The 13,299-nt window shown below is 50.5% G+C and overlaps 2 protein-coding genes across 3 annotated transcripts in view; one reads left to right on the top strand and one right to left on the bottom strand.

The window, feature by feature from the left end:
• Lrrc8d (leucine rich repeat containing 8 VRAC subunit D) overlaps positions 1–7,359 on the bottom strand; it is a 104,986-nt gene extending 97,627 nt beyond the window's left edge. The window contains exons 1-2 of one of the 2 annotated variants that reach the window (XM_050155752.1): positions 6,265–7,359; positions 5,427–5,471 (exon numbers count right to left, since the gene is read on the bottom strand). The gene's annotated coding sequence lies outside the window, so the exon portion shown is untranslated. The remainder of the gene's footprint in view (positions 1–5,426; positions 5,472–6,264) is intronic. The other variant, XM_050155751.1, reaches the window with a different exon arrangement.
• LOC126509683 (coiled-coil-helix-coiled-coil-helix domain-containing protein 5-like) lies at positions 251–860 on the top strand. The gene has a single exon (XM_050155754.1). The coding sequence runs from the start codon at positions 413–415 to the stop codon at positions 743–745; it is 333 nt and encodes a 110-aa protein (XP_050011711.1). The 5' UTR covers positions 251–412; the 3' UTR covers positions 746–860.
• Positions 7,360–13,299: the final 5,940 nt, after the last annotated feature.

Raw genomic sequence — 13,299 nt, 5'->3', positions numbered from 1 at the left:
AACCACATCCCCGTGGCTGGCTGGATGGTCTCATCCACAACATCCACTCCAGTTTTAATTCTTTCCTTCCTTCCTTCCTTTCTTGGCAACCGAGGGAATTGAATCTAGGTCTCAAACATGCCAGCCAAGCTTTCTTCCACTGAGCTACAACCCAGCAATGCAGGACAAAATCAAAGGGTTTCATTGTCATATATCATATGTTCAACAAATGCCCCTTCTTATAAGATTATCCCTGGGAGCCGGAAGACGAGGCAGAGCGCTGCCATGATGGTTGCATCTAGGTGGGATGAGTGGCAGGACTCTGGGCGACCGGAAGAGTGAGGCCGGGAGGTATGGGTTGGGCGCCGCCATATCAACCTGACACCGGAAAAGGCGGATCTCTTCTCTATGATCGGCCTGAACTCGCCTGGAGATGCAGGCAGCCCTGGAAGTCACAGCTCGATACTGCAGCCAGGAGCTGGATCAGTATGGCCAGTGTGTGGCCGCCAAGCCAGAGTCCTGGCATCGGGACTGTCACCACCTTAAGATGAGCATTGCTCGCAGCACATCCTCCCACCCCATCATCCGCCAGATCCGCCAGGCCTGTGCTGAACCCTTCGAAGCCTTTGAGGAGTGTCTTCGCTTGAATGAGGCGGCAGTTGGCAACTGTGCGGGACACATGCGCCGCTTCCTACAGTGCGCTGAGCAGGTGCAGCCGCCAAGTTCGCCCACACCTGGAAAGACACAGCCTCTTCCTGCCTCCTGAAGACCCCCATGGACCCTGAGGAAACTGGACACGACTGACTCCACTTGACGTCCTCATCTAGAAGAGGGACATTTTGGAGTCCTGAGGGCTCTGGTGTGGGTCTGGCCTACCTGGACTCCGGAACTCTAAATAAATAAAGACTGAGTAAAAAAAAAAAAAATTATCCCTGAACTCCAGGAGGTACACACAGGTTACCTGTGATCCAGAACAGACCCGAGAACCAGTTACCTGTATGGTTTGCACAGACACGACCACGGTAAGGGACAGAGTACACCGGACATGCATAATGAAAGGGCTACATATATAATTCATCATATTTAGAATCTTGCTCCTTCGATACTATGCGATGGCTACCATCCAAATTAGGGGCTGGGGGTTGAGTTCGGTTGGTAGAGTGTCTGTCTAGCAAGCACAATGCCCTGGGTTCAATTCCCAGCACTGTATTCACCTAGCATGGTGGCACAGGCCTCTAAGGCTAACACTGGGAAAGAGGCAACCTGGAGGGTCAGGAGTTCAAGGTCATCCTCCAGCAACTAAGGAATTGGAATTTGAGCCGGACCAGTCTGAGATATGTGATTCTGTCTCCAGGAATCAATGAATCAATGAATCTTGCTGGAGAGGCTAAAACACCTGAAGAACCTAGCACTAAGTTCCTAGAACTTAATGTCCGGCCTGTTTTCTTTAATGCACTCCTAGGAATAATGCCTAACATTCTCACGAAATCCAACTGACACACAAAATCCCAGCGCCCCTTAAAGCACAGCGGCAGATGCTTGAGGCCAAAGCCCAGGTCTCTTCTTGTCAGCCAGTGTTCGGGACACACCGGCCGGGAGAAAACCACACGGAGCTTGAGTGGGAACTGCCTACCTCCCTCGCAAGTTCAAAAGCAGCTCTGGCCTGGCCAGTTTCCAATTTCAGCAATTCTCCTCCAGATGTCGTCTACACAGAATGAAAAGAATCCTAGAAGAGGAAGTTGGCTTTTCAGACACTTGTGTCGCTCCAACAACAGCAAAATGGCAGGCACCACAGGTACAAACGCCACTGAGAAAGCTCAGAGCAGTGTAGACAAGAGACTCCCAGGAGTGGCACACCAGTTAACCAGCCTCTAGAACCCCTCCATACCCAGCACACTCGGCTCTCGGAGAAGACCAGCAGCAACCAGAATCTGAGAATTGCTGCTACAACCCCATGTGTGGCAACCACTGTTTCAGAAAAAACGTAGCTGTCCACTTTTTTCCCTGACAGGATTACAAGATGGAACCAAAATCCCAAAAGCTTGATAAGGTAACAGAAGGTTCAACTCAGCCTCTCAAGAGGAGGGAAAAAAAATGTTGCCCATGCGTACAAACCCAGCAGCCCCGGCAACAAATCCCTGAGAATTTTGACTATGACACCAGTCTGTGGTAGTTGCAGCTTTAAAAAAAAAAAAAAAAAAAGAAAAGAAAAAGAAAACAAAATCAGAAAGGCAGCTAGCAAGACAGTTTAAGTGACAATGAAGCCTATGCATAGTAGGTTTTGGGGCAGCTTTCCTATGCTCCTTGTGGGCCACTCCCTCTCAATTACCATACTGGAGTCCAGGCTCCTCAGGGTGGAGCTGGCGAGAGTGTAGGATCACTTGGGGGCTACTTTAGTTGTCAAATTGGTCCAAAGGAGACATTATTCTGTCCCGTGAAAGGAACAGATCAAGAGCAAGGCGGTCAATGAAACCTCTGGAATAACCAAACAGAACCCTTCACGTGGGGAGGCCCCTGTTCCTTGGGATTTTTAAACTAGCTCTTATGGAATATAAGAATTTGCTAAAGGAGCCAGATTGGGCCTCAGAACCTGAGTTCTGTAACACTCCACTTACCTAACATTAACCTGCCCGCAAGCCATCAACCGTCCTCAAAGTTTTCTGTCTCCTGATTAGGGTTTGCACAGACCCTAGGTGCTCCAGATCTCCGCAGAGCCACTGCCTAACGAATGATCCCTCGCACATCAGAAACTACTTCCCTTGCCTGGCCTAGTGGCGCAGGCCTTTAACCCCAGCACTCAGCAGGCAGAGACAGGCGGAGGTGGGTCTCTGACTTCGATGGTCAGCCTGGTCTACAAGAGTGAGTTCCAGGACAGTCAGTCAGGGGTACACAGAGAAAGCCTGCCTCAAAAAAAAAAAAAAAAAACAACAACAATAAAACAAAACCACCTCCCTCTATTCAGAATTGTAACTTCACTTCGGCTACCACCACCACACTCGCACTCACTGCAGAAGAGAAGCAGTGTCAACTTTGGCACTAGCTCTGTGTGTGTGTGTGTGTGTGTGTGTGTGTGTGTGTGTGTGTGTGTGTGTGTGTAAGTGTGCACGTGTCTACAAGAACTTGTGTAGAAGCCAGCGGTCTGCATACTCCATTTCTTCCCACTTCGGGCTTCGAGATAGGGTCTCTCATAGAAGCTGGGGCCCATGTCTAGCTTGGCTGGCCTGTAAGCCGCAGGGATCTTCCCGTCTCCCCTTCTCCAGCACTGAGGCTAAAAACACAGCTTTCGTGAAGGTTTTGGGGATCTGAACTTGGTTCCCAACACCATGCTTCGGCACCGCCGAGGTCACGGACAACGTCGTTCTTTAGTCTAGGAGCACAGCCCTGTGCATTCAGGCTTGTCTGTTGTTTTACAGTATTTATTCAGGGGGAGGGTATGTATCAAACAACTCGTGGAAGTCAGGCTCCTTTCACCCCAGCCTCCAGGGATAAAACAGCCTTCCCTGCAGACCGATCTCCAGGGCCCTCAAGGCTGTTTTAAAATGCCCGTCTACCCACCTGAAGCCAGTAGCACCTGTCCCAGGGCTATGAGAAACACACATTCTCCACATATTGCCAACAGCCTGCGATGAGGCTGAACAGTCCAGGGGAGAACGTCAGGTTTATTTGCTGGCTCGCTGGTAGCTAACTTTCCCACTAACTAGGTTAGTGTTTTCTATTTACGTCTCAAAAGTCCCACTGAAGTACACCCCGAGTCCTTTCTCTGCGACAACCACACCCCTGTCTACTGTCACACTGCCCATTCTGGTCTCTACCCATCCTGACACACACATTGTCACCCTGAACTATTGGACTTCTGCATGTTTATCTGCTCTCATGCTCACAGTGATCCCCCCTCCTTCCAGCTCTCCCAGGAGCCACTCTTTCTACCCGTACTCAATACTACCGGTGTTTCTCAGGTCAAACACCAAGTCTTTCAAATTAGCACTTGAAGGACGAACATGTGCGGCCTTCTGTGTCGGTGTCTGTAATCCCAGCACCAGGAAAAGGCCGACCTGGACTACAGTGTGAGACCCTTGTCGTGGCAAAAACAAAACAAAAAGAACAAAGATGATCATAAACACAAAGATGCGTAAGGCTTTTAGCCTTACGGTCTGAGCCAATTTACCTACAACTTGCCCACAATACCGGGAAAGTTCAATTTCCAAATCAGAGAGCTCCTAAAACAATTTAACTATTGGGACAAGTCAATCACATCAGATTGTTGTAAAATTAAAAAAATTTAAGAACCGTCAGAAAACTTCATAGACTATATAACTTAATGGGGGGGGGGTGACACTTGTTGACCAAGGCTTTTCAATGGAAAAAGCAGGCAAAGAAAGCTGCAGCCATGGCTCAACACTCTTGCATCAGAAGCCTGTGCTCAGAGGAGAGGAGAGGGAGAGGACCCTGGGTCATCTGAGGACAGCTCACTCTGCCCTTAGCCTGTTAGGCTTCAGTCAACAAAGTTTACACACCTTCAATAAAAACTAGAGGAATCTGAGATAGAATCTCTGAGTGGGAAGAGCTGGGAGGGAACTCTCCATTTTGGAATCGTGTCCAGCACTGTGGGCTACTTCGTCCTTTTATGGAGGGCTCCCTAAACAATTGGCAAGAAGTCAACACTCCCGTATCCACCTCATTTCAGTCTTCAACTCTTTCATGACGAGATGCTGGATTTTAACTTCAGTTGAAGTCTGCACAGTCCCGGCCCTGACCTAACAGATAACATACCCGCTCAGTGTTCACGGGCTGTAAAAACAGATGGTGTCTGCAGACCTAACATAGGTGCTTACAAGGCAGGGTGACTCCTCCGAGTCTATGACAGCCTAAGGTGCCAGCAGCTCTGGGGAGGAAGGTCTGAACCGTGTTTTCCTTGGCGTACGGATGGGCCCGGACTATTTATTAAGTAAACAACCCTCACCCATACTGCAGACGGGAATTCCCTGCTTGTTCGGGCCTCTGAGTCCTACACTCAGGCACTGCGTGTGTACTAGGTGCTCAGTAAACGCTGCTAGGGTGGGGTTTTATTATTTCAACTGCCAAGGAAAGTTCCCAGGAGTCAGCTCTTCTACAGCTCTTCCAAAACCACATCTTCGCAGCTGTCTTGTCCAATACAAAAAAAAAAAAAAAAAAAAAAAAAAAAAAAAAAAAGCTTTTCAAAGTCAAGTTGAAGAAAATCTTGGGAGGAAACGCAAATCAAATAGGAGCCCCAAGAGTCTCAAGGTGGGGCTCCAGTTCGGCTAGGATGACCAGTACTTGGTCTCTTTGCCTTCTTCCTTCCTGCGCCCATCTCTTCCCTTGCTTTTCCTTCCGGCAATCCTACGTCCCCACTTTCAGCCACACACAAACCCTAGTTGCGTGGGAACCGCTGAGACACTACACCCCAACCCTCTCCAGAGGGGACCTACCTCTCCTCCCCTCGACCCGAAGCAGCTCTCCTTCACTGCAGACGGCTTAAAAAAGGAAAAAAGAAAAATCAAAGAGCAACAACAACAAAAATCTCATTTCCTTATCTGTTGGGGATACCCCACACGAAGGGGGAAAGGAAGAGGGGGGCGCCCATCGACCCTCCAGTAACTGGAGGCGACAGTCCTCTGCGCAGGCACCCACTTTTCCTCTTGTCCAAGCCCCTAAACCAGAATCAAGCAGAAGTCCGGTTCCCAAGAGCCCACGCTTCTAAACAAGCTAGAAGCGGATTATACCGGTACCCAACCCGGAGATGGCCCGCGGCGTGCAGGGTGCACCTGCGGCCCCAGTGCCCTCCCTCCGGGCGCCGGGGGCGGGGCGCAGGGCCTCCCCCTCCCCAGCCCGCGGGCTCCCTGCGCGGCCCACCCGGAGCGGGACGGAGGCGGATGGGGAGGCGTTTCTGGAGAAGTTCAAGGGCTTCTCTTGCCGGCACCCGGCCAACCAGGCCAGACAGCAGACAACCACCTCCGGGAGGGCTCGGAGCCGCCGCGATGGGCAATCTCCGCCCCTACGATCGCGCGCACGGAGGCCGAGGCGGGAGCGCGGCAGCCGGCAGCCGGCCCGCGCAGGGCCCGAAGCGGAACAATGTCCCGGCGCTGGGTGGGGGCCTGGTCGCGCAGCCCGCCCCGGGGTTCTGAAGCCCTCTTGGGTCCCCGATCGCGACCCCGGAGGCAGCCTGGGCTCCACCGCGGCACGGGGCGCGGAGAAGCAGGACGCCTGCGTGCCCCGGGGCCGTTCCACCTGCTCCCTCCCTGCCCGGGTGGCCCGACGCGCACCCACCTTCGCGGGCAGCCCTGGCCGCGCGCGCCGGAGCTTAGGCGGAGGCGGGAGGCGGCGGCATCACCTGCGGCGGGCGGCGGCTGCACCGGGACGCGCCCCGGAGGCGCGCGGCGCCCTGGACCCTGAGCCCGCGGCCCCGCCCGCGGCTGCCACCTCGAAGCGCGGCGGAGGAGCCGGGGCACCCCGGGCGGCGGCAGCGGCGGCGGCGGGAGCAGCAGCACATGACTCTGTAACGAGGGGAATTAGACAAAGCGTAACATGGACTCCGGGCCCGTGCAGGCGCCGCAGCTCTGGGACCAACCGCAGTCTGCGAGCGCCGCGACTGGCCGGGTCGCAGCCAATGGGGCGGGCCCGGGCCTCCATGTGATTGCCTGCGCTATGCCCGCGCGCCCCGCCGCGCCCGCCTAGGGGTCCGGCCGGCTGGTCCCAGGTGCCGGGTGGTGGGGAGGTGGCCGGGATCCCGGACTGGCTGCTAGCCGCTCAGCAGGTGCACCGGGAAGAGAAGAATGGCTGCCGAACGTCGCCCGAGGCGCAGTTCTTATCTAACCCCAACGCGCACCTGGGCAAGGCATGGTGCCAAGCTGTCTGTTCTCTGTAGAAACGGGCTGGACGGGGCAGCTTCGTCGGTCCTACAATTTTAGGATGTTATTCTGACCACTAAAAATCGATCATTTGGAGATTGGGAGAGTTGGGGGCGGAGGGCATTAAAAGTCTTCTAGTGCCTTCAAACTCGAAGGAGAAAGCAATTGCCTGGGATTTGGGTAGCTTGCAACTGAATGTCTGAGCGAACAGCTGCTCAGCTTCTCCAAGCTACTTCTAGTATTAAAGCAGTTTCTCGCCGATTTTGTTTTCAGCTGTCTCTGGACCTCCCTCACCAGGTTCCTTTTCACCAAAAAACTCGTGCATATGAAACAGGCACTTCGGAAGTCGTTGTTAAAAGTTTACCAACTTTATCGCTTTCCCGTGTGTCTTTGCTGCTGTGCGGTAGAAGTTTTCTTGGTCTATTTTTCCTCCATAGAGAGGCAGAGGCCAAGACACCGAGTCAGGCGGGCTAATTATTTTGGTTCAATCAAAGAAAACAAATCATTCCCTCCCCGTACTTAAGTATCTCCTTTCATCCGAAACCACGTGATTCTGGAATTGTGGGGAAGTTGTGCCCATAAACATCCCATCAAGATCCATTTAACATCTCATGGTCTTAATGAGCCCGCGCCACACAAGGCACCCAGGAAGGGTGGGGTCTTATAGAGAGAGGCACTACAGAGATGGTTTTCTGAGCTTCAGAACGAGGACAGTAGCTCTTTAGATGGTGAGCCACTGGGCACAGCCCAGGGAAGGGATGCGCCCAGTGGCGAGGACCCACTCCCTCCAGCTGAGCAGCGCAAGGGCGGTTCAAGATGGAGCCTCTGTTCTCTCTTTCCTTCCGGGACCCTTCAATGTGCAGCCTCTCCTATTCCCCACACCCTGCCAAGGAGGAAGTGCGAGGGCAGCCAGTGTGTGGCAGGTGATCTAATTACAGCCCTGGGTTTGCTGATCTAGGGGGTTAGGCCTTTTCATCCCATTGACTGTGATGTGATAGCTTGCCAGAAAACACCCCACTGCTATCCGCTTAGAAAGTTCCGCCCTTTGTGGAGACAACCCTATACTCCACTTGCTTTTCTATCTTCCCTTTGTTTTAAGTGGATTCTTGATTTTTTAAAAATGGTTTTATTATTGGTATAAACTAAAAGGTGGGCGTGGGGACTCAGGCCTGTAATCTCAGCCCTTGAGTCAGGAGAAGAGCAAATTCAAGATTACTCTTGGCTGCATACCAAATTTGAGGCCAGCATAGGTTACACAAAGCTCCTGTCTCGAAATCCCCAGCCCCCTAGAAAAGATTGACAGAATAAACAAATGATGTTCAGATAACAGTCTATAACACACACCACAGAGAGAACACACTGTCATACACTGAATGTGAGACTAAATCACACAAACTAGTGAAACACAATTTGGAGAGTCTGTTTTGTTTTTGAGACAAACTCCCTGTAGTCCAGGCTGACCTGAACTCGCTGTGTCTGCAGAACTCATAATCTCACCTGTGGAGTGCTGGGGTTATAGGAGCCTGAGTCACCACGCCCAGCCTCGAGATTTGTTTTTAAGTAAGTGTGTTGTGTAGTCTGTGTGGTTTACCAGTGAGAGCAGGTGCGTGGAGGCCAGAGGTGCTGGATCCACCTGGAGCCTGAGTCATAGGCAATTGGGAGCTGTCTGATATGTGTGTTGGGACTCCAACTCCAGCCATCTGCAAAAGTGACCCCTGAACCATCTCCCCGGCCCCTCAGTGTGGGCATTTTGTTTTGTTTGTTTCGAGACAGTGTCTCTATGTAGCCCTGGCTGTCTTGGAATTCACTGTGTAGACTAGTCTGGCCTTGAACTCAAAGAGATCCAGCCTGCCTCTGTCTTCCCAAGTGCTGGGACTAAACATAACATGAAAAGCATATGTAGTATTTTTGAATAAACAATTCCACATCTAAGATTTTTTTTGCTTTTAGTAGATGAATGGAAAAATTATGTGTCAAGAATATTTTCACGTGGCCTCTGGAGAAATAACTTAATCGGTGGAGTGTTAACCTGCCTTGCGGCACGTTTGAGATTTGATCTCAGGCTGAGCAAGGTATCTCTCCATAGAAAATAGCCTCCAAAAAGCCAGATCATTCATTAGAGATAGCATCTGGTCCCACTGCCAGTGGCCCCACTAACTGTCCAAGCCACCCACTGCCCCAGCATTCAGGGGGTTTAGATCAGCCCCCACAGCTGAGGACATTTGTGATGGACCCCAGCGTAGCTGTGAACCGGTCAGAAAGGAAATGGACCTGGGTGGATCATGTTGGGTAACTTCCTGTGATGTAACGCGTTGCCAGACTGCTAAAGTTGAGTGTGTCGAAATGGAAACCAGAAAACTAAGGCACAAGTCTTACCCCGAGAGAACGAGAAGTCCATCTGTGCCTCCTCAAATGGGTTCTGAGATTGGCTGACTTCTGCAGGCCTGGCTGGCAGAGCAGGCATCTCCTGATTGGTAGCCCCAGAGTAAACCCACCGTTTCAGTGAATTAAGGGGAAAACAACAAACAAGGGAACAAACACAGAAAATTCAGCCACCTGCAAATCGGTACAAGCTCTGTTTTCTACCTGCTCCTGGCCTGGCTAGAAAGTGGTGGCGGCAACACTTTAGTGGAGAGAGGTAACACCACCGGAGTCATCCCTTGAGTCGGATGTGACAGAGACAGGAGGGGCGTTCAGTAAGAGCAGGTGTATTCACCCTTCAGTTTAAGGCATGATACGTCTCTTGATTGCCTCCTCTACCCGGTTCTCTCTTACATTTGCGTAGAAATACCTCAAGAGAACTCTCTGTCCTTTCTGTTATCAATTCCTCTTGTTTTTTCCTCTAAAACTCCATTGATTCTTGGTGTTTGTTTATTTTGAAACAGGTTCTCCTACGTCCCAGGCCATCCTTGAACTCAGAGCTCTAATATTTGTCCTGCCTATACCTCCCAAGCTAAACACCACCGTGCGGGGGTCTGTGGTCTTGTGGGTGAAAGCCAGGGCTTCTGGAATGTGAGGGAAACACTCCAGCAATTGAGGTACACCTCCAGCCCGGACTCAGGGTTTCTGCTAACACATCTTGTCAAGGTAGCCGATGATGTTAACCTCGTCAAACGCAGTGAGCCTCTCAGAAATACTGAATACTGTCACTTACTTTAGAACACTGGCTTCTCCCCACTCCCAGGTGCCACATTCACTCAATGCCTGAGTTCACGGGGTTAGCAATTCCTCCCCAGGCCAGTGACTATTTGTATCTGCAGTACTGAGCCCTCTCTCCTAAGCTCCAACCTGTGCTGTTTCTCGGTTTTTCTGCTCGCACAGACTTGAGTGAACAGAGCTTCATTTTGGTTTCCCGTTGGAGCTGGCTCCTCCTCAGAGCTCCTCTCCCCCAGTTTGGTAAGGCTGCCCTTGGTGCTGCTTGGACAGAATGCTCTGAAGTCACCTCGGCTTTTTCTTTCACCATCTCTGTCGAAACCCTCAGGAAATCTGTTAGTTCTTGTCGCGGCTCAAGTATGAAGTGTTCTGAGCAGGCTCACGCACCCAGGACTTGGTCCGCAGCTGGTGGCATTCTCCCGGGAGGCTTTTGGAAAGTTGAACAGACAGGACATTGTTGGAGGAAGTAGGTCACTGGGGGACATGCACTTGTGGAAATAGCTGGCTTCCTTACTGTGCCTCTGTCCTCCCTCCAGCACCTGTGAGGTAGGCAGCTGTGCCCTTACCTGCTGTCCCATGACGCTCTGTGTCATCTCAAGCCCACAGCAATGGCCCCATGTGATCAGGGCAGGCATATCTGTAACCCTGAGCCAAAACAAATCTGTTCTTCAAACAGCTCTTAGCTACTTGTCACTGCAATGACCCACACACACACATGCACATACAACACACATGCAGACACAACACACACACACTTCTCTGCCTTCTAAATACAACCTGATTTAGTAGAGTAACAGGCTGTCAACAACCACCTGCGGTTCCCTAAGACTGCATAGCCTGATGGCCATGTAGGTGTTTAATCTGTGCAAACTTCACTTTGTAAAATGACACAATTGACTGACATTTCTCAGAATGTCTGCTCCACTGTCAGTGGTCCTTCCTCTGATACCATGGCGACCTCATGGACCATCCCCTTGTTGTGTAACACTTTGCTCCTAGATTGAAATACTCCAGCCTACGGGAAAGGGGAAAGCCCCTTAAACCAGAAGGTAAACACCCAAGACAGCTTCCTGAAAGCCCTGAAACTGACCAGATTCACCAGGCTCCTCCTTCCCAAAGCAAGCGGTGAAGATGGTTGAGTTGCTCTCTGACAAGCCCAGCTGCCTGGAAGAGGTGTAGAGCCACTGCAGCCCCTGGAAAGGACCCTCTGCAGCCCACTGAGCTGTCTGCAAGCTGTGCAGGGTATTCCAAGTTCCCAGCTTTGTAAGTGTCTGGGCTTGGGTGGCCTTTGGTGACCCAGCTGTCTCTGAGTCATTTCTGCTCTGATAAGAAACCTCTCTCTCCTACTCCTGTAAGGGAACCCAGTAAAACTCATTGGCTCTCCAATGTGGACTTGGCTGGTATCCTCACTGTGGTCTGCTCTCAGCCCTTCTCTGGGGTGAGTAGACATTTGTTCATGTCTCCCAGGGATATTGTCATGCAGCACCTGCCTCTCAGGCCTTTGGGCTCAGACTAGTAACACTGGATTCACCCGGGTCTTCTCCAGCCTGCAGATACTGCACAGGGCTTTTCAGTCTTCAATTCTCATAATAAACCCTCTCATGTTCATATCGAAATATTTCTATCATCTACCTAAATCTATTTGCCCATCTATTATCTATCATCACCCAATCTATCATGTATCTGGAGTCTATTGTGTCTAACTCTCTGGAGGACCCTAATGTAGGGAGTTAAGGATATGAGTCTAAACCACGAGAAAGGGCCTGGTGAGTTCCTTCCTGGGAATCTATAATAGCCTATAATAACCACCTGTATGATAGGATGACATAGGTATTTTTGACTTTCTGTCCTGACATACAATTCCTAAAGCTTTTGGAATCTTGAAAGTTGTGTATTGTTGCTGCTGTTGTCTTAAGTCCTTCTGTGCCAGTGTGAGCCGATGACTGGTCGTTCTTAAGTGGCTTTCCAAATGGGGACTGGTTGCCTGGAAGACCAAGTTAGAATCTGAGGGTTGGTACTGTGACCTTCACATCCCCTGACCTCTATGGAGTGAAGCTGAAGGTGATTTGACCACTAATGACCAGTGACTTACTACCAATGTGTAAATGAAGTCTTAAAATACTCTACAAAGAAACGTTCAGAGAGCATCCAGATCAAGGTGGCGTGCCTAGAGAGGTCTAGAAGTCTGATCCTGGACTCTCCTACACTGCCCCGTGAATCTCTTTATCTTTATTCTGTATGCTTTTCTCCACAATAAACCACTAAGCACATTTCTCTGAGAGCCATGGAGTCCTAGCAAATTAATCTTAATGACAGGATTGCAGGAGCCCCAGCTTGTAGCTTCTTACTGGCAAGTACAGGCCACAACCTGAGACTTGCTACTGGTATCCAAAATTACAAGAGCAGACTTGGGACTCAGCCCTCAACCCGTGGGATCCTATGTTCAGGTAGACACGGTCTGGGTGAGCTAAATGAGATGGTGAGCAACTGGGATCACTGCAGAATTAATTGCTTATTGCTGATGTGGGCGGGGGAGATTCGCACACCCGTGACATCACACCTGTGACATCATACCCGTGACATCACATCTGTGACATCACACCTATGATATCACTTAAGACATCATAGCACTGTGGTGTTCATTGCTGCTGAGTGAGAGGATAGGCAAACAAAGTCTGAACTCAGGGTTCCCCTATGTGGGCTCCTGAAAGTTGATCTTTAGCCCACTCATTTTAGCTCATCTTTGCTGTGGGACAATGGTCTGTACCCTGTCAATTGTATTTTAATAAAATGCTGGTTGGCCAGTAGCCAGGCAGGAAGTAGAGGCAGAGCAAGGAGAGCAAGAGAATTCTGGGAAGAGAAAAGAGTTAGTCTGTAGTCATCTTTCCCGGGAAGTCAGACACAGAGCAAGCAAGATATGACTACCTCGCCGAAAAAGGTACCAATATCAGATTTTATTTAAAATACAAGTGACTGTACAGACCATTGTCCCACAGCACCCCCCCTTTAAAAAAAAAAACTCTGAATCAAATCTCCTTTATTTAGCTTTTCTCCTGACCATTATCCATAATATCTTGTAACCAGTATTCTAAACAAAGGCAAACATCAATAATCCATATTTTGGGAATGAGGATGTAGTTTTCCAAGCTACTTCCTGCTGACCGGGGGTGTTGATAATTTTATGGGGACCTAAATAAAATTTAGAATTATGATCTAGTCCAGACTGGAGTATCCTGTGAGGCTTGATCATCTCAGGCACCAGTCTTGAATCTGTTCTGGATGTAGAACTCAGACATCTGGG

Source organism: Alexandromys fortis, unplaced genomic scaffold (genome assembly GCF_014885135.2).
Source record: "Alexandromys fortis isolate MF-2015 unplaced genomic scaffold, M_Fortis_MF-2015_v1.1 scaffold_87, whole genome shotgun sequence".
NCBI classification, from domain to species: Eukaryota; Metazoa; Chordata; class Mammalia; order Rodentia; family Cricetidae; genus Alexandromys; species Alexandromys fortis.
The sequence above is the reverse complement of the archived record's forward strand: the minus strand, read 5'-3'. Positions and strand labels throughout refer to the sequence as shown.